Below are 24,205 nucleotides of genomic sequence, written 5' to 3'. Positions count from 1 at the left end.
ATTACTGTAACAAGTTCTTCAATTTCACATTATGAGAAGCAGTACTATGGTATAAAAGCAATTAGGCAATATGAAATTTAGGCAAGACAGATTCACTACATGCTTCTTTGTGAAAGAAACAACAAAAAAACCCTGCAGGTAGATAAAAATGTCACAGATAGCAAACAAACGAAGCATTAAAGAAATGTACAACCAAATACCTCATTTTAGTGCAAAAGTTTGGCAGTGCTAACAACCTACTCAATGACCTCACCAGCTATGTAATTATCAGATAAGCAAGATGTTATGCTTCTGACTAGTAAACACCTCAGAATAAATCATTATAATTACATATAAATCACAATGCCTAGTTGTGTGCAAATTGAAAGGGAGCTGGAGGGAACTCCATTTCTCAGAAGCAGCTCATTTCCTTCCCTTGTTTATTGTGACACGTCCTGCCCTGGGAAGAATTTGATCCCTGAATCCAGAGGATATGCTGCACTCTGTATTTTGCCTTTAGGATACATCAGACTGATCAATATGAATGTACTAAGGGAAGAAAAGGAAAATGTACCTTCAGATCAGTGCTTCTGAGCCAGTGCCCAGGAAGCAGAATAATTCAGGAGAGCTTGAATGCCTGCCATTACTTGTGTTTTCTATTCAGAGTAATTAAACCTCTAGCCAGTTATTTCAGTACAGAACAATCAGAACTGAAACATGTCTATTTATAGAAGTCAGGAGACTTCCTATGAGAAAAACAGTGTACACCTAGTGCTGTCTCTCAGATTCAGCCTGACAGAGCAGTGTGACTTCTATTTAAATGTATTGATATATTCCTGATAAATTCTACCTGAAAACACATTATTGGAAAACAAAACCAAAAAAGTCATGGATTACAATAGCTATTTAGTTCTAGAACAGGTTCCTCTAGGAATCCATTTTGCCTCAGATTAGTCCATATCACTCCTTCCAGAGCTTAACTTTTTGTGGAAAATGAACATCTATGATCAGGAAACCAACCATCTGTCTTCCTTCTGCATATTTAATAATAGCAGAACTATATCTCAGGAAAAAAATTGCTACTCTTTTATTAGCATTCCAACAACATCGCATGGGCCATGCAAAGGACCAAAGATTCCTTTCACAGAAGTTATTTCTAAAGTAAAGCAAGATACATGTGAGCTACAACTTTCTACAATAAAAGAGAAAGAACAAAAGTGATAGTATTAATAAACACCATCTGCATGGAAGGACTCATGTTTCAAAATGTTTCTAGAGACTTTAATTAAGAAGCTTTAATAAAGTCCATAATATTCCATTTTCAATGTACACACTGTTTTGCTGATTTCCCGCAGACTTCAAACCAGAAGCAGGCTTTTACAGGATATTTGAAGGGAAAAGTTAAAAAGAATGCCTCATATTTGAACAACTTAATTACTAGCAATTTGCATTAAGCTTTTCCCACAGAATGAACTTTGTCTCTGCTTATGGAAATCCTGTTTGCTTTACTCAGCAAACCAGTGGAGCTCAGCACACAGGAGCTGTAGATCAGTTAGACAGGATGAAATCACACCTTAGGAGATACTCTCTACTCTTTGCATTATTTTGCACTTGGACAAGTAAAGGAGTGGTAACAAGATGAGAATATGCAATTACATGTTCATCTGCTCTCTTTTCAAATCAAGAGAGTTTTGTTTAGCCTGTTAATTAAGGCCTTGCATACACAAGGAATGCTCATCTGCAGAATTATATCTAACTATGTAGGCAAAGTGAGCTTTAAGTGAATACATGCTGGCAGCACCACACTTTTATTCAGCTGTCTTTTGCCAGCTCTTAGCTTCTCCTCTCCTGCAGTCTTTGTAGCCATCACCTAGTCCCATCTCAAAAAGTATTTGTAACTGCAATGTGTATCTCATGTTTAGCTAAGGATAACAACCCGAGTTTCTACTTCAATTAATAGTAGAACAGCAAGATTTGATTGAAATCTGATGTGATCGCCTTTATTCTGAATGAGTCAAAAAACATGCTATTCAATTCAGAGAGCAATAACCTTCAACTGAAATTTAATGTTATGTACAAATTCTAATTTTCCATGAGATAGCACTGTTTTAGTTGGCTTTGACGCTGATTTATCATTTGAAATAATTAAAATAGCTAATGTGGAAAAAATAATTTAAACTATAATAGTCTAGGAAGAAAAGCAAATATTTTTTTTCCGCAGAGGAAATAGCAATGCAGACACCAATAAAATTTAATGTTTTCTGTAACAATATTCTGCAGAGAGTTTTTGTATTTTGATATAATAAACCAAAGTTAACAGAAACCAAATGTGAGCTAGGATTTAATGGGGTTCCAAGTTTATAGATAAAGTTCAAGAATTTCTGAACGTGATTTCTAAATTATATTCCAAACACTGAAACTATCAAATTCTCCCCATGAGCTATGGCATTGAAGGCTAAATTTTGCAGGAAAACTGTTAGATGCATGCAAGTCTGGAATATTTAATCTCTTAGGCATATATTATTTAATTTAATCAAATGACTAAGTTCCATTTCACTACCACAGACTGAAATTTCATTTTGCAGTATTAATGTTTCCATCCTGAATTTTGAAATGAAAGAATTTTGAAAATCAAATAAAATTTTCATCTTGCATGTTTATCTTCCTGTTTTTCATCCATTCTGGGAAATAATAATAAAAAAGCCACTTGTATTTATTTTTATTTTAATCTCAAGTCAATTTTTAATTTTGCATTTCCTAACACCACTACCATGAAATTGATCAGTTTATTAGCACTAGAGGAAAAAAAGACAAGAAACAACCAGCATTTGTTTGTCAAAAACATATTACATAAAAGTATCTATATTCTTCTGACAGAGTAACTGATCTAGTAAACAGAAATCAGAGTAACTGATTTAATAAACAAAGCAAATATTAGCAATGAAACAATTTGACTTTAGCAAGTCTTTAGACATTGTTTCCACATAACATACCTATGAGGTGATTGCACTGTTATTTTAAAAAATGAAGTCTAATCCACTATCAAAGTGATGTTTTTCTGGAGGAGAACCTCAAAGATACTCCTCTGTACATTCAGTTCTGATCAAATTTTTCAGTAACAAATTGAATGATGGAATAATAAGTGCATTTATAAATAGCAAGTGACACCAAGTTCAAAAGAAGTATAAGGACTTAGCAAAGCATAGCTAGAATTCAAAATAATTGTGATAATTGGTCCAGATTCAACCCAAGGAAATCCAAAACTAGTTAAAAGTGCTATAGTTCAAAAGAAGAAATCAAATGGAGAGGAACAATTTACCATAGAACACTACTGCAGAGAAGGATGAAATTTAGAAATTGCATATGAACTAGAAATACAATATTGTTGCCAATAAAACCCCCCCAAAAACCAAACAAAATATAAACCAAAATTTAAAAAAACACACAAAACCAAAGCAAATATAAATAAATCTTCAGTCGTTGGCAAGTATTTATCGATGCTTTAAGAGTTGAATCCACTCCTTTCAAACTTCAGTTTTAATTTATTCCATGCCAATTCCCCACAGAATTCTATATAGTAGCCCTGCAGATACCAAGAATTGTAACCAAACGTGCTTATGAGGGTTATGGTGGTAACAATGATTGGGGTTAATCCTTCTGCTTCATTTTGTGTTGGCCATACCTTTCCAGTAGCATTGTTCCCCAGTTTTGGAAAACATGGTTTCAGTAGGGGGATAGAAAAAGGAGATAGATTTTGGAAGACCTCCTACAAGGGCTGCCTTGGATGGAGTCAATCCTTTGTCTAGCAACTCACAGAGTGATGACTGTTTGATCTGATATCAAACCAGTTTACAACATGCCACTGTTTTAATTATTTCTGAGTGTCAGTGCCCTCTTGGTGTCTCACTGACCTGCACAAGGAGGCAGGGATGGTCATGAGGCTGTAAGGGGACACAGCAGGACAGCTGACCCCAACTGGCCAAAAGGATATTTTGTTCCATATGATGCTGTGCTCAGCAGCAAAAGCTGAGGAAAGAAGTAAGAAGGGAGCAGGGGGCAAGTCACACATATTCAGAATGATGGCATTAGTCTGTCCAACTAACGGTTTGTTCCATCCATTATAAAGCTCCTATCCTGGGGATGGCTGAACACTGTCTGCCCACGGAAACTGGTGAATTAATTCCTTGTTTTGCTTTGCTTGCAGACAAGCTTTTGCATTCTGTTCTAAACTCTCTATCTTAATTCATGAGTTTTCTCTTTTACCTTCCTGATCCTCTCCCTCTTCCCACCAGGGGGAGATGAGCGAGCAGCTGGGTGGTGCTTTGCTGATGGCTGGGGTTAAACCACAACACCACAGAATAAATTGCTACTCATCCAAAATAAGTTGTCTCTTTAATCACTGGAGACAGGATACAAAGTAAGCATTTTAATTTTCAGCAAGGTATATATAAAGAACAGTTTCTAAACACATGCATCAAGTAGTGGAATATCTAATTCTAAGGAGGCTATAGAATCCCTGCTAAGGGACATCCTGAGGTTTGTACAGGATTCTTTTTTATGATAAATTTGTGTCATCTCTACTTGAAATATATTTTCAGGCACCTCTAAGCTGCATGGATGTAAAGAGAAGATTTTCAGGAAAAGCTATTGTTTACATATTGATGCATTCAACTGTATTCAGTTACAGCATGTTGTAATCCTGATCTGTAAAAAAAAAAGTGTAAGTTGTAGATTAATGTAAGTTTTAGCTTTCTGAGTCATGAGTGCTCGTAGTATAGAAGGAAAAAAGAAGTCAATCTCCTCTGCTTCTTCATGGTAATGGAGGGAGCACAGATTTTACTGAGTTGGGTGAGGAAGCACATACACATGGAAGTAGCTGTTTGTGCACAAATCCTACTTTAAACTGGACAGGGGAATATGCTGGGCTTCAACCCTGCCTTGTAGTCAGTTTATAAGAGCAAATAGTTTGCTAGCCAGGAGTTTAGAGTGTAACTGCTAACAGATATCTAAAAGACAGAACTTCTGCCTCACTGACTGCCTCTAGATTCTAGACTGAATTTTATGCTCTTCAGCATCTCAGAGGGCAGCAGCATCAGGCAGGCTGCATGACGGGGTCTGGGGATGTGGGAATTCTACACCTCTGAAGATCTGAGCTTCACAGATAACACTCCAGGGGAAGATATCCTTTGAAGCCTATTTCTGGTTACAGCAGTTTGGCTGTCTTGTTGTGCAAATATCAGAATGCTGCTTATTGGACTGAATTGTTTTTCTTTGCTAATGACACGTCCTCTTGCAAGCTTTGATATGACTGTTTAATTTGTAAGACTTTCCCTAAAGGAATGTCTCACACCTAGGTGTTCAGGAATTTTCTCCTTAAAACAGTAGTTATTGGAAGCATTTTAATTTCTCTTTTGGTGTGACCCTTGAGAGTCACAGGCTATTAACAATACAGACTCACTGTGACAACAATGAAAAAGCTATCATTTCACATGAGTGATAGCACAGGACAAAATGGTGAGGTTCTGATATTTTCTGAACTGTTCAGGAAAGTAGCTATTCACCTGCCCATATGCAAATCTTTCACAGTTTCAGAGCGTGTTCAGACTGACTGTACTCTGCCATAACACATAGCCCCATAGCCACTAGCTTAGCTGGATAAATTAGGCTGAGATCTACTGTCACATTAATCGCACTGGAGTATTTTAAGTGTAAAAAAATACCCTACCCTACATATGAGGCTGAGATGGTTGGACACAGTCAATTCATTCACAAAATACTTTGTGTAGTTGCTGTGTGGCTGCCAGGGAAAGGCTGAAGGAATCCTGAGGACAGTCACTACTCACTCCCCTTGAGGATGATCAGGACTCTTTTTTTGGCTCAATTACTCCCTAACCAAGAGGATTTGAAGTGTCAAGGGAAGCATTCACTGTAGAGGAGATGCTAGTGTGAACCAAATAGAACCAGTTTAATTCCAAGGACAGTTTATCTGTCTCTGAACAGCTTAGCACAAAACATTGCCCTATGCTCAAGAATTAATGCACTGTCACAACTGAGTTCAGAATTTAGGCAGTGAAATAGGCATTTGAAGTTGTTTGCAGTGCCTCTCATAAAAAGAGTAATGCTTGACTATCCTGTATCTCTTCTGCAAGTGCTGTGGAGGTATATTGGATCTAAATACAAATGGAGCAGCATAATGATTCCGCTCTTGCCTGAAAGAATTATTTTGTTACTGTTTATTTGTATCAGGGACAGGTTTCAAGACTGTTTTCCTTTTCAATCCAAAGGCAAATCTTAAAAGTAAAAAAATGAGCATAACTAGCCAAGAGCTACCTGTTTCTATCAGAAATATTCTCAAATGTGTAAAGATATTTTAATTTCTCCACCTGGTCTCTAAAACTGCCTTAGACCTAGCTACCAAGTCAAAGAGTTACCATCTTCCTTACTGGAACAGTTGATAATACAGGGTAGATGACTTTCTCCAAAAGAAGTGAAAGAAATCTATTGCAATCATAAGTACAAGAATGAAGATCATACAGGACAATCCTGTCTCCATTTACATCACATTAGGTCATGCAATAGATTAACAATCCTTTCTTCAATCAATAAATTAACATACTATAACAGACAACCTGAAAAGAATTTTCAGACCTGCAGCAAATATTTTGAAGTTGAGTTTTCAATTTGCAGATAACTGTTGGTAAGACAACAAAAGGTATCAAAAAAAAATTTAACTGCAGTATTACTAAACTATATCCATAGATTTTTCTGTGCAAATGAAGAATAGGCCAAATATTGGAAACAAAAGTACATTCAAAACTTGTATTAGTCTGACATGGGGAGAAGAATACTGCAGTATAGGAAGGCAAGTGCATTAGATGGTTCTCAGTCTTTCCAGGAAAGACTATCAGGCTAAGAATTATTTCCCACTGAGTTATACTACAGACTGCAACTCTAACAACCTATAGGCTTTGTCAACTCAAGGTATGAAAATATGCTGTCAAAACACTTTCTGAGCTGCAGTAGAGTTCAATAGCAAATAAAAGGAAAATATTCAGTTCTGACCCAATGTCAAACACACTGGGGCAATTCAAACACTCAAGTCTGTTATTCCACTTCTGTGCATCCACTTCATGCTTTGGATGAATATTCAGATTACTCTGGTATGTTCTCCACACATGGGTATTTTCTGCAGAGCAAGCCTCAGTGAAACCAAAAGCTCCTAATAATCCAATATGATATGTTCTTCTTGTATGCAAGCTACAATAACTTATAACTTCAATTGCTCTCAAATGCTGGAATTCTTACTTTATATGTATTTAATATACAACAAAAGCTACAACAGTCAAAGCTGCTATATATGTTTCTCACCCACAGATTGTGGGAGTTAGACCTAACTTCCAGTGGAATGGGAATACTTGGTACCTAGTTAAAGCACAGATGCCACAGACCCACCAAAGCTCAGCTAAATCCATCTGTGTAGGTGTTTTCTTACCTTCTGTGAAGGTAGAGGAGGAAGTTGCCTTACAAAAAAGATTGAGAAATATTAGAGACAGGCTACTGAGAGTAGATTAGTATGAAGAACCAGGTGAAAACTGGAAGGAGAGAATGTGTATGTGGGAATAAGGGTCATGCAGCTGATACATGCAGGGACCACGCTGTGCCATGGAACCCAGAGAAACTGCAGCAGGTGGGAGAATTCAAATAGCACCCTGCTATCTGCTTCCAGGGACATTGCAGGAAGGGGATCTGCACACAAAATACTCTTCTCTCTTATGCACATGCACACACACGAAGGAGTACAGAGGCACAGTGCTGGGTGGGGTAACCCCAACAACCCTGTCAAAAAGACACAAGCCAATGCCCTGGTACCCCCAAGATATCCCTGGGGAGAATCCACCACACTGCTGAACATGATGAGTGAAAAGGAGCCCCAAAGCACCTTGTGGACCTTGTGGAAGCACATCTTAACTTGGATGAGAACAATAAGAACAAATGGTACTGAGGCATCTTCCTCACTAGACTATTGCAAAACCTGCAGAACTTACTACTTTTATAAGGAAGAATCTGAGCTTTTAGACAGGCACATGCAACAAACAGAAAGAGCTGAGGGCTGGAGAGAAAACTGAATTAGAAAGTAATTCCTAAGGAGGAGGAGTTCTGCCCAAGGAAACCAAATGGCTGGCTTGTGATTACTTTCCATCCTGCATTTCACCCAACATTTCTACCACTCCCACTCTTTGCAAAAGAACATGAGGTACCTGAGCTGAGAAGCACTCTGAATGATGGCACTAATGAGAATTCATCATTGACTTTAAAAGGTAGAAACTGAGCTAGAGCTGAGAAAACAGCCTCTTTCCTTCCATGGATATATAGCAACCTCAGGATAAGCAGCTAAGGAACAAATGGGTTTGTCTTAATCTTCTGTCTCATTCTAATTACAATGAATGAGGATACCAATTACAATATTAAAATAATGATGTTAAAATAATAATCACATATGCAAGAAATAAAACCCTATATTTTAAGGTCCAAATTGCAGACCTTGATCACTGCAATTACAGCACTCAGGAACCTATACCAATCCTTATTAATGTGCCAGATTCTGTAATACCCAGGAGACATGAAACAATACTGAAAAAAGAAGCTTGGGAATAAAGGCAATAGCTAAACTAAACAGTGTCAGGCCACAGGCTCAACCACTGGCCTGCTATCATCTACTGTGTTTGTTTTCCTCTCCCTGGGTGGCCAGGCTATGCCCCAGGAGACAGACTAAGCCAGTGACAGTTCCTAAAATTCAGCAAAAAGCAGGCCACCCTCAGTCAGGGGAAAGGGTTTAGATACATGGGCATGAGCCATACTGCATCACTTGTCCTAAGAACTAGGGAATTGACCTATTTTATTTATGAGTTAGACAAAACTGCAGAAGACAGTGATGCAATAATTAAGTCCTGCCTAATGTAAGGCTTTTCAGCTGTACTTCACAGATTCTGGTTTCTATGCATCACTATGCTGCCTTTCACTTCTACTCACCTGGTGTGCCGTGGGGTATGGAAATCCATGACAGATATCTGGACTGCCCTGTAGAGCATCCATAAAACATGGACTCCAAAGCAGACCTTAAAATTATCTCTGAAAACATTTTCAAGAAATGTAGGGTCAGACCTCACATTTGAAGTTCAAGAGATACCTTCACATTGTTATATTTGCAGGAAAAAATGTGTACTGTAACATCTGCAGTGTAAATCATATGTGCCATTGAGCTGGGTAAGGGAAGAAGAAAACCTGATGCTTTCTCCTACTTCACATTTCATCCTGTCATAAAAAAGGCAACCTAACTAGTCTATAGTTACCTTCTGAGCTAATGCTTTCCTGAATAGTTCTTTTCTTCTACTCTCAGAGCTTTGTTTAAAACCCTAACACTACATTCCTAGGGAAAAGAGGGCTAACATGTTAAATTCTATGTATTTAAAGTCCTTGACTTCAGTCCCATCTTTATAGAAAATGACCTCAATTATTTTTGGTTGAAGAATGACTTCTAAACTGGCTCCACTGATACTTGGCTTCCCTGTGGCTGTGAAACCTGAAGTGAGAAAATTTTATACACTTGCTGAAGCCAAATAGGAAAAAATATTTAAACACCTAAGTCCCATTTAGACAGACAAATGCTTCTTGATTTGCTCCAAAATAATCTTATTCTTATTTTGTCTATCAGCCTGTTGAACAGTACTTTGGTATGCTGACATGTTTTCTGTTTTACCTATTGAAAAAAAAAAATTGTAGTGAACTGTCTTTCTTTAAAATAAACAAAAAAAAAAAAAAAAGATCTTGTCTTACTTCTCCATTTTACACCAAAAGTCCTTCTTCAATAAACAGATCAACTGAGCTGTTTTTTATCAGATCCAAAATAACTGTGGTTCTGCCAGATTCATCTTGCATTTACAAAACACAAAAGAACGTTCTGTAAGCTCTCTCTATATATAAACTTTTAGTAGTTGCTATAAATTAAAACTGAAAATCCTTTTTATAGCTAAATATTTATCTTTGAAAGCATTACCACAAATGTCAGAAACAAAGTCATTACAACAATAATCTTGTTATAGAAACACCTTATGACTTGAGCAATTTGGTTCAAACTTTCCAAAATGCATACCACTGAGCTCCTTTGTGCTTCCCTCTGTTAGAGTAGAACTGTATTTTATTTATGTAAGGCACTATTGAGAAAATATACTAAGACTATATTTTTTTTAATCCTGTGACCAGTTAAAGTTGCTCAAATCCTATTTCATTGTTACTTTTTAATGCAAATCCCTTCAATATTTTGCCCTTCTGTTGTGAAAAATGGACATTGTTTTGTAAGAAAACATGCCTGCCAAAAATGATAGAAGTTAATGACGTGGGGTTTTTCTTTTTTAATCAAAGAGAGGGTGTTGCTTTTAGTAATAATTTTCTGCAACAATTTTTTTTCCAGAAATCTGAAGTTTCATATGACTAACTTGAAACTGAGAAATCGTTTCAATTTTTGATTATGTCAGATGAGCCTCTATTCTCTTTGGCATCTGTGCAAACTAGGATTTCCTCCAAATAGACAACTTCAGGGGCTGAGTAAAAACATATTCCATATCACATTGAAAAAGTAACTCTGAGGCAGTACAATGAACATCAGAAGGGTAGAATAATCATTCCCCTCATGAAGAAGAGGTTCTCTTTTGATGTAAAATAAGCCAGCATAACAACAACACGTTGTGTGAAATTTTCAGAAATGTTCTAAACAGTGGGTGGCTACTGCACTTTTGATGTCTGGGGTGGCTCTGGGATGCAGCATTCAAAAGAGCTGTCAGCTGAAAGTGGATGCAGCTGGAGAAAGTTGGAATCTGAACCTAGGAATGGCGTGGGCTGGCTGCAAATTACAATGAAGGCTTACACAGTGCATAAGCTTTTTGCTGCCTGAACCAATAAAAGTCATGATAGCCAAAGTTAAAAAAATTAAAAAAAAAAAAAAAAAAAAAAGTTTTTGTTTCAGTGGTATATAATGCCACTACCTAAAATGGGAGCAGTGATGAAAGGCAGCAGCACACTTCTCACAGCTGACCAGGGCTCAGAGCCAGTGACTACATCAAAAAGGGTCCACAGCTTCCAGCAGCCAAATCACTGAGCAGTGCTGAGCAGCAATCCCTTACAGAGTGTGCTCTGGCAGGACGGTGACAGGCTTCTGGCTAGACTGACTCACATTCTCCCAGCACCTACATTAGCAGACAATTATCTGACATTTAGGAACAGACATATATATTTATAAACCAGAGTCTCTGTTTGAACTCTATCAGAGCCAGGATTCATTTCTTAAAGGGAAGCATTTTAAAAATACTTAGAAAAGGAATTGTATGCTGTTACCTTCTTATCTGACATGCTACAGTTATAAAAAATTGCCTCAATCTCTTTTACAGGATTTGCATGTTACTAGCATATCACAAAGCTGGTACACTGATGCCTAAATCCCTTGTATTTATTTAAGTTCAGTAGCTGTGAACATTGCTGCTTTCCTTTGGCCGACGTGTGGATCTTCCTGGACACTGGTGTTTTTCAGATTCTGTTAACATGACATAATTTATTCCAGTAAAGTTTTAATTTTAGCTCAGTGTGTAATCAGAGTGTATCATTTTAATTATTGTAATCTCTAAGTCAGTGTCTTAAATACCACTCTCCACAGGACTGTATGTTTTGTTTAAAAAACTAAATAGAACATTCAGAGAAATATATGTTTGGTATATTTAAAACTAAATGCTGTATTTTGGTTTTACCTGGCAGAGCTCAATGTCCTTATACTTTTATTATAAACAAATAAAGAATTTCACTTTCTAAATGAAAAGAGTGCATTTGAAACAGAGGATTCAGTACAATTTTGCAGAGGGTTTATTTTAGCAATACAAAGAAATTGTTTGTGTACTCTTCTACAAAGCATGAACATGTTCTGCTAGTGATTAGGAAGAAGAATACATATTGTTCAGAAAAATAAATGATGCCTATAGATTTTCTAACATGAAACCACAGCATCACATTAGAGATCAGAATTCATTTGGGTGTGTCAGAAACTTATGTCTTCTACTGAAACCAGTGATGTGTGCAGCATAAGATTAATTGCTAGAAGTAAAATGAAAAAGTGATCAAGGTAATGCACATTTCTGGTATGCATTTCCTTCCCAAAATTAAATGCATTTCCATGCTATGGAAGCAGATTAAATCTGTTACATGCTTGTAACTCAGTATGCTCTGAGCATCACTTTTTTACCTATTTAGCTTGTTGAGGAAGCTCCTTGTTTAACAACATACAAAGAAGTGTTTCTAAACTGTGTGTATTATTTGTATACTGTTGGTTATATATTCATATTTACATATTTAGCCAACAGTTAACCAAAAGGATTTGGGGAAGAGAAGTTACATCTGCTAAATTTGAATATACATGTGTATTTGTATGGTAACCCACAAAATATTTCTGTGGCTAGCTTTACCATTATTATTTTGTACTTAGTATTTTAAATTACTTACTTATAATAGAATGATCTTGTGCTTTTGCTGGCATGCTAGGATCTCCAGTCCTGCTTATTTAACCTTACCTCCACAGGGTTGTTTACACTTTCAGAACCTGATTTCAATTTACTTTAATTTTCTCAGAGACTTTTGTATTTACAAAAGCTGAGCATCTAGTGACCTCTCTATTCCTGACATTTCCTTTACTCTCCATTATGAAAAAGAACAAAAACCCCAGTGTCCCATTTCTGTTCCAAAAAAACTAAACTGCTTCCTTCAGTGGGTTGGTCCTTGTAATTGAAAATGGCAACCAGATGTTTACAGAACACACAAGAAATTTTCCTTGGGGCCTTTAGTCTTTATAATTGTTTGCTAAAGTTAGTTGGATTTCATGGAAACTTGTCTGAGGCTGAAACAAACAGCAAGGAGGGGCTCCTCCTAACAATATTCTGAAAAATTAAAAAAAAAGAAAAAAAGAAAAAAGAGTTAAAACTAATGTTTCCTGCTCTTGTTGATGTATTTCTAACTATATAGAAAACCATTCACTAAGGGAGAAAAATTGGTTCTCTTAGTATACTTATTTTACATGCCATCCCATGAAAAACATCCCTATTTCACAACAAACTATTTGCTTTCTACTTTCTCAAAGTTCAGCTGGCTATTATCTAACCATGACTGATTTTTCATCCCTTCCCTTTTCTCCATTCCCATCAAGAATATAGTCTCATAAATTTTGGGGGTTTTGAGAATATTTTGCATTTTAAGAAAATGCTGTAAACGACATATTGTTTGTCCCTCCAAGACCTGAGTCACCACAGCTGATTAATACCTAAAATCTCTCAATCTTCTTCAAAAATCACCATTTTTCCTTTTCAGCTTTTGTCTGCCTGATTTTCTCAAGGCTAGTCATGTATTCCAAGAACCAAGACCATCTTTTTACCCCAACAGGGGACCCACTACACCCAATAAAATCTCTACCTGATATTTCAAGACATCTAAGATTGAATGCTTCACAGCTCCAGGGAATCCATTTGATTACTTCATTAACTTTGCTCCCAAACCAGATTTCCTAATAACAACTTTGTTGCAGTACATCATGCCCTGATTACTCCAGGCACAAAAGATTGCTCTTTTTTCCTTGGCAGCAGAATTTGTTAACACTTTGTGTTAATAAGCACTTCTGTTCACCCAAACATTCCAGTCTTCATACTCACTGAAGAAAGAGCATCTCTGTGTCCTCCTGCCTCTACCACCTTCTCTCATTTTCACTAATTTTGCTGATATGGTATGTCTTGGAAAATGAAAAACTGATGTCTGACAGACACTAGTCGTGGCCCCAGGGGCCTTCAAAACCTACGGCTGTAGTTTATTCTCTGGACTAATTAGCAGCTCTGAGGAAATTGTTACTGGCTGCACTAACGAAGGAGCACTTCTGCAAGTTCCTACCTTGCTGCTGGCCAGATGTCAGCAATTAAGCTGATACTTTTCCTATTTAGCCTCTGGTGAAAAATATGAACAGTGAGGGGGAATACAATATGCTAAAGGAATAACATAAAGATACACAGCAAAGAGCATGCATTTCATCCTAGTTCTGACAGTGACTCATAAAGTTTCTATCCTAGTTTTCTCCATCTCTAACTGATGAGGCAACATTTTCTGGTCTTTTAACTCCAACTGAGGAGCAAAGTGAACTGAGTAATTTTCTTTCATGAAAAATGTAAATTTCCCTTTAAAAGTAATTTTTCCAAAGGATACCAAACAAACCAAAATGAAAAACTGACAAAGACTGACTTGGAAAATTGTTTTTGGGGAAAATCAAATGAAAATTTTCTTTTATCTGTCCTCAGCTGCTTCTTCAGTCATGCAGTACATAGAGAGACAGAAAACTTTGCAGCTAGCATCACTCCACATCTGTGAACACCTGTGCTTGCTCCTACAGCCTCATGCCTCCTGACATTCCCCAAGCACCAGCTTTTACAGGAGTGAGCACCACTGGAGACAAAGAAGAGACACAATTGTCTCTAGAGAGATCCAAGAGGGGGACAGCAGAGACCTTATTTTCCATAATAATACAATTATCAAACTATAATTTTACAGCAAAATGAGTTATGCCTGAATATATTCAGGTGGCTTTATCAGTGATATACAGAAGTAGGTGCCACTTTAAATATCAGACAGATCTCTTGACCTGAGCACAGAAAGAGAAAGGCCAAGATTTGCTCAGATTTGCTCCCACGGGTCTGTTGCTCAATCATCCCTTCCTGTTCCTGGTGCAGCTCCACCCAAGCACCACTCCCACATCTGCAAAAAGCCAGATCATCCTTAGTTAGTTGCTGGAACCAGGGCTTAGTTTACACAGCCAAGAATTTAAACACAGCATGCTCTTAAAATGGCAGAAAACAGAACAGAAATCAGTGTATATTGATAATGTCAGAAAAAAGGAAATAACTTCAGATCTAATATTCTTTGCAATATATGTAAATTTAAGTATCTATCAAGCATATGATCCCTACTTAACAATGTCAGGAAAATGAATAGGACATGAAAATGGTACTGATTTCTGTGGAAATTGACAGAAAAGCTAAATATTGACCAAAGCAAGATGGGTTTAATACTCATCCTATGGAACAATAAATCACACAAAAAAAATTCCAACTCAAATCAATATTTGTCCTGTAGTGATCTTTCTAATGGCATAGCTAAAATTTAATCTTCAATGGATGTCACTCAAACTGCAAAAAGAGGAAATCGTAAAGTTTAAATACTTAACAGCAGTATTCTAAAAATAGGAAATGATCATGCAAAAGCAAGACTAAGAAAATGGTTTATGATTCTTTTCTTAAAGTCCCTCATTGCAGTTGCAAAAGCTTCCACTAAATTCCTAACACCTTAAGGCTGCAGGGAGAATATAATGTTACACTGCACTCAGTTTGTCAGGAGCCTTAATACATGTGCTTTTTTCCATGGCTAAACTGACTGGCTACCACTGAGCTTATGCACACTCTTTTCCATCCCAAGAACTAGTGGTAAGGACAGAATTTTGCATGCTACTGCAGAATGAATTAAAATTGGACAGTCAGATCTGTAACATACAATTGCACCTATTTCTTGGAGCCTGAAATTTGCTGAGATTTGCTTAACTAATAGTAAAGGTGAAGAATTGAGAAACTAAGGAAATGCCTATTATGGGAGGGTCACCAAAGACTAATGAGGCAGGCACATTCAACAAAGGACAGAAAAACTGGTAAGAAAAGATATAAGCAATTTATCTATGTCATCTTGGCAAAGCATGGAATTCAGGAAAGATTCAGGCAGCAGGCAGTAACTAGGAACATCATTTTTGGAGGGCAGAAATGTCTACTAGCAAAACATATTTCTGAGATAAAAACCTTCCTTTTAAAAAATGTGAAAATGTTGGCAGGGTGGCACAGAGTCATAGGGACATACACAACATGCTAATCTTTACTGTGGTAACAGAGATGAGAGCTTCTCAGACTGGAAGAACAGGGAAGAAGGCAGAAGCCACTGGAAAATATTTGGCAAGTTCTTCTCTGGTATTTGCCACTCTGGAAGGATCTAAGGGGGCTCCAAAGCCAGGTGGCTCAGCCCACTCATCTCTGATAGAGCAACACAGCTCTGTCCTGGGCTGAGGCAAGGAAGCCTGGACACTTGTACAGCTCAGTATGGCAAATCTCCCCTGAGAAACCCTGGAAGTGCAGGGCTTTCTGACTCCTCCTTGTGATCCTTTATTTATTTTAATAATCCTTTTATTATTTTCCACAAGATTGTGACACCAATTTCAACACCCTCCAAGTCTGTGGCAAAGTCATGTCTTTCTAGAGGAGAGACAGACTTTCACATTTTGCAAACAAAGGAGAAGAGAGAGGGAGGGAGGGAGGAAGGAAGGGAGGAAGGAAGGGAGGAGGGAAGGAGGGAAGGAGGGAAGGGGGGAAGGAGGGAAGGAGGGAAGGAGGGAAGGAGGGAAGGAGGGAAGGAGGGAAGGAGGGAAGGAGGGAAGGAGGGAAGGAGGGAAGGAAAGGAAGGAGGAAGGAAAGGAAGGAAGGAAGAAGGAAGGGAGAAGGAAGAAGGAAGGACGAGGAAGGAAGAGAAGGAAGGAAGGAAGGAAGGAAGGAAGGGAGGAGGAAGGAAGGAAGGAAGGAAGGAAGGAAGGAAGGAAGGAGGAAGGAAGGAAGGAAGGAGAGAGAGGAAGGAAGGAAGGAAGGAAGGAAGGAAGGAAGGAGGAAGGGAAGAAGGAAGGAAGGAAGGAAGGAAGGAAGGAAGGAAGGAAGGAAGGAAAGGAAGGAAAGGAAGGAAGGAAGGAAGGAAGGAAGGAAGGAAGGAAGGAAGGAAGGAAGGAAGGAAGGAAGGAGGAAAAGGAAGGAAGGAAGGAAGGAGGAAGGAAGGAAGGAAGGAAGGAAGGAAGGAAGGAAGGAAGGAAGGAAGGAAGGAAGGAAGGAAGGAAGGAAGAGGAAGGAAGGAAGGAAGGAAGGAAGGAAGGAAGGAAGGAAGGAAGGAAGGAAGGAAGGAAGGAAGGAAGGAAGGAAGGAAGGAAGGAAGGAAGGAAGGAAGGCCAACCAATGATACTACCTGGCAAACCGAACATGCCATTTGTAGATGTGCTGGCTAATACAATCTGATGTCTTTCTTATTAGAGCTGTTTGCTCATCAGCAACTTCTTTTGCACTGTTTACTTCAAAACAGATGTACCACAGATACTTACTGGAGATACTAACCCTGTTAAATCAGATTTCCCTAGGTGGTAATCCCAGGTCTTTGCAAAATCTGACTATTCCATCATCTGCTACTATCATAATTTTAACACAGTTATACCTCTCCATCTCCATTCCAGCAGCAGACTGATAGATGTTAAACTTACAGCAAACTGGCTCATTTAGGGTTACTGCAAAAGGAAGTCTCAAAGAGCTCAGAGCAGGCACAGGTATCAACAGTCCATGGACTTTTCCCTCCATGTGGGTTAAATTGCTAAGCAATGGTGAAAGCAGCACAACTACTTTTTGTTCAAGCAAAGATGCCTGAGAATTTACTGACAAAGCAATTTTTCAGTGAAAAATTAGGGGGTTGAATAATTTATGTTTTACTGCAGAACACATCTGTATGGATTTTTCACAGTAAACCCATAAACCACAGTCTCTTTGCCATGATATTAAAAAAAAGCTATGTTTTTCCTTTTTAGACAACTGTTTTTCAGTTACCAAAACTCAAAATGGTTTTGATTGGTTTGTAAGAAGTCAAAAATTTCCACTGAAAGAAACTATTCCCCTGATGTTTCTCTCTGACAGCAATGAAATCAACCCAGTGCTGCAGCCCAGGTGTGAGGATCTTTCTGGAAGATCAGTGTGCAGAGCTGTCACATTTGGGTTTCAAACAGCAGCAGAACTAGTCACAAAATTCTTAGCAGGCCAGCACAAAAAAAAAGTTAGGAATGTTTTGTCGTGAATTTTTTTCCATATATGACTTCAGCCAGAGTCTTGGCTTTCAGCCACTCAAAACAAAAAAAAATCCTTTCAAATTTAGAGTGAACTTTGAAAGATACACAAGTAAGAAAGACTGCACACAAATAAAAGCACCTGATTGAACTGCTAAATAATACCAAGTAATAAGAAATTACTCTTTTTATAGATTTTTCACAGTGAACATACTCTGTGTTCCTCAGCTCCCTATCTATATATTTTTAATTGAGGCTGAAAGGAGCATATTTTTAATAACTTACTCCTATTAGAAAAATTTTATGCCAAAGAATAGCTCAAAATACTCTTCTCAAAAAAAAAAAAGGAATACTATCCCATCCAGAATAATAAACCTCATCATCTACTGGGGAAGAAAATTAACTTTGAATGTAATTTGCTTAGCTGTAAGAAAAGATCAGTAGGTTGGTATGCAGACATGCTCTATTACTTACTTCTTGTTTTTAAAACATAACCTTAAAGCTAGACACTTACATAACAGAGAATAGTTAAAGGCAGATTTATGATGCCATGAAATGGAATTAGTAGAGTCTCACTCTTTGCCTCAAGTTGGCAAGCATTTTACTTTTACATAATACAACATCTGCTGGAAGCTGTAGGATGTTCCTGGAAAATACCTGACCTTTTTATTATTTTTTTTATTATTATTACTGGAAAAATACTACAGGAAGTACTGATTCTAGCCTGTAAAGTATAAATATCCACAGTTAAGCTCATTTCTGCAGAGGCAATATTTGGAGTGTAAAAACTGTACAGGGGAACTTCAATCTGAACTCAGTACTGTAGGAAAATCTAGTACAGTCCTTTGTTTGGTTTGTTTTTTTATTTTTTTATAAGTTGCAACTGAATTTGGCATACCCACTTCCTTGGCTATTTGAAAAAAAAAAAGTATTTCACAGAGATGGTGCACATGGTCCCCAGAGATACCAACTTTTCTCTGCAGCCCATCTGACATTACCAAAGCCTGCAGACATGGTGTGTCTTGTCACTCTGAGATGAAAAGTACTCAAGGCAAGGAGTAGCTGAAAGGTAACTATAAAACTAGGTTACAGTAAGAGTGAGATGAAGACAATTTACGTCTGCCAAAGAAAACCGCATGTACCTCGTTTTCAAGAAAGTTTCTTAAAGAAACTTGAAATTAGTGGTGGAATTTTGAGCAATCTCAAGCATGCTAAGTAATTGTAGTTTTCATCTATGAAATTATCTGGTTTGGTTAAAGATCAAAGCAAATCTGAGCTCTCTGGTAGCTCCAGAAGTGCAAGCCTGAATGATGCAAACAGCAATCCCTTTAGCAAGAGAAATATCTTACTTCTTTTCTTCTGACAGAATAGTAGCCTGTCTATTTTTTTCAAGGCCTTCCATTTCCTGAATTGACTTCCAAGACTAAACTGGCATCACAGTTTCAGTTCACACCTCTGAAGTGTACAAGAACACTCAAACATGGTCATCACATATCTAACTGATGCCCAACCTTCTCTATCAAGCACAGTGTAACACTACACAATAAAGCTACAGTGTCAGAGATCAGGATTCTGGAAATGCTTGAAATATGGATCAAATTTTAAGAGGAACTGAGAACCAACAGTAATCTATTGCAGATTCAGCATCAAGTGCAAAATGTACTTGTCCTATATTGTGTTCTTCAACAACATTACAGAACAATCAAAACATTACTAGAGGAAAAAATAACCTTCACACATACAAATTTTCTTTAGGAGAAAAAATGATATGGAAACAAATGTAGCAGGCATGTGTTTTGTTATGAAACATTGTACTGAAAATCCCTCAGTTGTATTGATGAAGTTGGTATGAGAAGTCATCAGGAACCAAACTAATCTGATTTAGTTGTCAAGACTATGATGATCTACTTTGCTGTATTTTTTTTTTTTTACAGAAGGATATAGCTTATGGAAGAATCACCTAACTGTGGAAAATTATCCACACAGCTGAGAAGGGCTAGAATTTGGCTTTTATCCTTACTCTTATCAGAGTTTATGTTTGTGGAGGAACGCTGGATCAATTCTACATTTAGTGATCACACAAATTAACTAACTCAAATTATTCTTACTGTGATAAGGGCCCTCGTGCCTCAGATCTTCCACCAGTCTCCTGTTTTCAAGGACTGTGACTGTATATCCATGTTTTGTCAGGATGCGCTGGCAGAGCTGGCGGTCAGTTTCATGGTGAGCAGGCGGTGCATAGAGAACTGCCCTTCTCGTGTGGCTTCCAAAGTACTGGAGAATGGAGGCTTCAATCTACAGCAACACAGTGAAAAGACAAGGGTTGTAAGACAGGAAATTCCTCAGCAGTATAAAATACAGTTGTTTTTCACAGAAAGAAGCTAGTAATTTGCTGTGACAACAGTGAAAATAGTTCTAGTCTCATTAAGAATTCTTTTTATATCATGGACTTTGGACCACAAATTCCATCTTGTCTGCCTCTCTATTTTTTCTATCTTCATTTTGAACTGATTCTATAAAGGTTTGAAAGTTCTGGTTAGCACTCAAGGATCTTTAAACCATGTTCTTCCCTTTGTGGAAAAAACTTTTCCTGAAATCTGGGCTGCTATGGTGAGCAGGTAACAGCAATTGCCATCTGACTTTGACTGTGGCTGTAGTCACCTAAACAGAGAAGTCTTGGTACGTCCCATGTGAACTGTTCCAGTAAATGTGAGTACTATGCAGGTGGTAGATGCAGGCAAGCATCTGAGTTGTGCTATGCAGCATTATTAAGAAGAGTAAGAAGAGTACTGGGGTAAAATCATACACAGGAATCCTAAACAGAACTGGAGATTACTGTGCTATAGAAAGTTAAACGTAACCTTGCCAGTCCTTTATTGCCTTATTAGTCCAACATAACTAGCTCATAGGAGGACTGGCAGAGAGACTTGCATACAAGAGCAAGTGGAAAGGAATCTGATGCCTCCAATGAAACCAAATCTCAATTCACCTTTCCCCCACCTGTCTGTTCTTCCCAGGTTCAACTTCCCTCCCAAATTCTCTCCCTCTGGAGAAGGGCAGCTGGGACTGGGGGCTTGGTCAGTTCATCACACATTGTCTCTGCTGCTCCTTCCTCCTCAGCAGGAGGACTCCTCACATTCTTTTCCTGCTTCAGTGTGGGGTCCCTCCCATTGGAGGCAGTCCTTCATAAACTTCTCCAACATGAGTTCTTCTTACTGGATGAAATTCTTCACTGGGCCTTCTTCCACAGGGCCCAGTCCTTCAGGAACAGACTGCTCCAGCATGGGTACTCCATGGCCTGCTGGTGGATCTCTACTGTGGACCTCTGTGGACTGCAGGGGACAGCCTGCCCCACCACAGTCTTCATCACATTCTGCAGGCAACTCTCTGCCCTGGTGCCCTCTTCCTTCACTGACCTGGTGTCTGCAGAGTTGCTCCTCTCATACATCCTCATTCCTCTATCTGATTGCTGTTGCACAGTTGCTTTTCTCCCCTTTTTTAAATCTGTTTTTCCAGAGTTGCTACCACCATCCCTGATGGGCTCAACCTTGGCCAGTGGCAGGTCTGTCTTGGAACTGGCTGGCACTGACTCTGGGACATGGGGGAAGCTTCTGCTAGCTTCTCACAGAAGCCATCCTGGTAGCCCCCCCTACCAGAACCTTGCTGTTCCAACCCCAGTAAAATAAAGCACAAAAACAGAATACTACATGTGGGAATTAGGATACTAATATCTGCAACAGTCTAGCTGTTATTTTGCAATGAAAACACCATTAAAAACCAAGACTTTCTTTTGGTGAAAGATATTTGTCTTTAGGATTGAAATACACCAGCAGGGATTAAATTCAGGACAGGAATTTAGTTCTATACAACTTTGTGAACTTCAACCTGACAGCTGTCAGCAGTTTAAAAACTAAATTATGGAATAACTTCTAATTTTAGTAAGTTTATCACTGGAGATAGGAAGCAGTACACAAACAAGTCACCACCATTTTTTGCACAGTAGACTAGACTGAGAAGAGACAGATGCTTTGATACAGATAAATATTCAAGATGTGTCCAGTTGTTTATATCCTGGGATCCAGTGCTAAAGTCATTCTTTTCAGCAGTGCATCCCCTGTGTGTGCAATGCTGTTTTACATTGTGTTTGGCTGAAGTATAAGCTTTTCTGCAGCAGTAAAGAGAAGAAACTATTTCAGAGCTTCTAACACCCAACGCTCTTTTGCTCCAGAGCAGTCATTGCCCATGGAAAGTGTTAGCATTATTGAGGAAGGGATGTTGAAAAATGTCAATACAACTCTATCAGAGTCTTCCATATTTGCTAAATGTGGAACCCAAAACTAGTTTAGAAACTGAGATATTCAAGCAAAGGTTGATCACTTGCTGGCAGGAGTAAGCACACATAGCACAGGGTGAAGTCATCGGAACTGGGTTAGGTCACCTGTTTGACAGCACTCCTGACATACCAGAATTTTCAAAACACATTAATCGGGTGGCAGGCACAGTGTTAGTCTCAGATGGCCCTTGCCCATCACAGCAACGTCACTCTCGTCCCCTTCTGCCTTTGCCCCCCCTCCTCTCCCCTTATCTTCCCTATTTCCTGTTCTCTTGCAGTGCCAGCAGCTGCTGGCAGCCCTTCCTCTCCATTTCCCTCTCTGTTCCTAAATCCAGCCCTTATCCCAGCCTCTGTCTTGTGTTCTCTCTCCCTTCTCTTCCAGACATTCCAGCCAAATGCTTCCTACTTTCCATTTCACTTGCATTGTGGAAGAAACCCAGAAGACAGAGACACCTCTTGCTTTATTTTGCAAGAAAATTCCATTTTCCATCCCACGTGTGCTGCAGGGGCCAGAGCTGCAGGGTGAGCTGAGGACGTGTGAGGAGCACAGAGGGGCTGCAGACCAGGACCCGTCCCTGTTCCTATTCCATTTTTGCTGGCAATTGTGGCTTCTCCTGCCTCCGTCCCTCCCAGCGTGGCCTGGAGCGAGAGTCCTGCCTTGGATATGCCAGCACTTTGTGTGCCTCCTCCTCACCAACAATAACCACGCTTCTCTTATGCCATGAAAACACACCTTTCTTCGTGGAAGCAAAGCCTCCTGCAGCGTCACCTCTGAATATTTTGCTTCAACCATTCAGGGCTCCTGCCTCAAGCCTCCGCCATTCCCCCGTGGTCAGTACTCCAGGGCCACCATGCCAGGGCTCCCCCGCCCCACATGTGCTGCAGCAGATGGCCCAGAGCCCTGCAGCCCGAGGGACGAGGCACAAGGCACAGGAACCAGCCAGCCCCGGCGTCCCCAGGGGCATTGCCAGGGGACATCTCCCTCAGCATCACCCTTCATGCGGGAGGCATCTTCCTCAGCCTCTGGGAAGGAAGGGCTGCAATGTTTACAGTGCTCTGCTTTGGCACTGACCAATGTTCAACAGAAAACTGATAGCAGCATAGGAGAAAGGAAAAAAAAAAAAAAAAAAAAAAAGAGGGAGGGAAGTTCATGCAGTGGCAGTGACCTGGGTCACTTCCACAAAACACAAAGGAAATGGCCTTGAGTGGCTCCACAGGGCCCACGCAGTGTCCGGCTCCCACCAGGCGCTGTCCCCTAAATTTAACAGCGTGACCTGATGCCTAATCTGGTACTACTAAATAATATGAAGTATCTCCACACTTTTTAGGGTACTTGCTTTTCATCCATGCTTAGTGTTGTCAAATTTATTTTCTCTGCCCAGTCCTTTCATAGCTATTTGCAGTCCAGGTTATAAGATGCAACATGTCCCCTCTGTTTGCTAAGCCAGTGTGGTGTAGGGTGGGTTTTCAGCTACACAGATTTTTTTTTTGTTTTGTTTTGTTTTGTTTTTAATCTGGCCAACTGCATGCTTGTAGCAAGTGATTCCATACTTTTTTCCAAAGCTTTATACAAAATGCCTTACATCACTGGACATGATGATCTAGTTACTACTAGATGTTTTTCAGAATTTCCAATATTATAGCAGTAACAGTCATGTTTATATATTTAAAGAGCCTGCTGGTTTTCATAAAATATTTCTCAATCATAAAAATGAGGTCTGGGCAGAGAGTTAATACAAGAGAAGCAGCGTACAATAGATGAAAATAAGCTGTTCACATATTTCCACATTTTATGGTTCTGATTTTTTTTTTGCAATTCCTATGATTTTAATGTACAACAGACTCAAACACACACACACAAAAAAGATCCATAACATGTTAAAAATTTGAGAATAATTGGAAAATGGTCAAATGTTCCCACGTCC

General features: G+C 38.9%; 1 protein-coding gene across 4 annotated transcripts in view; it reads right to left on the bottom strand.

The window, feature by feature from the left end:
* CPED1 (cadherin like and PC-esterase domain containing 1) overlaps window positions 1-24,205 on the bottom strand; it is a 140,818-nt gene that overhangs the window by 108,360 nt on the left and 8,253 nt on the right. For 2 of the 4 annotated variants that reach the window (XM_079303056.1, XM_079303055.1), the window contains exon 3: window positions 20,056-20,242. The exons of 1 other annotated variant lie outside the window; for it this stretch is intronic. In XM_079303056.1, coding sequence (XP_079159182.1) covers window positions 20,056-20,242 — 187 coding nt within the window. Of the gene's footprint in view, window positions 1-4,581; window positions 4,610-20,055; window positions 20,243-24,205 lie in introns of those variants that run through there. One more of the 4 variants, XM_079303057.1, reaches the window with a different exon arrangement.

The sequence above is a fragment of the Erithacus rubecula genome (genome assembly GCF_903797595.1).
Source record: "Erithacus rubecula genome assembly, chromosome: 4".
Lineage (NCBI taxonomy): Eukaryota > Metazoa > Chordata > Aves > Passeriformes > Muscicapidae > Erithacus > Erithacus rubecula.
The sequence above is the reverse complement of the archived record's forward strand: the minus strand, read 5'-3'. Positions and strand labels throughout refer to the sequence as shown.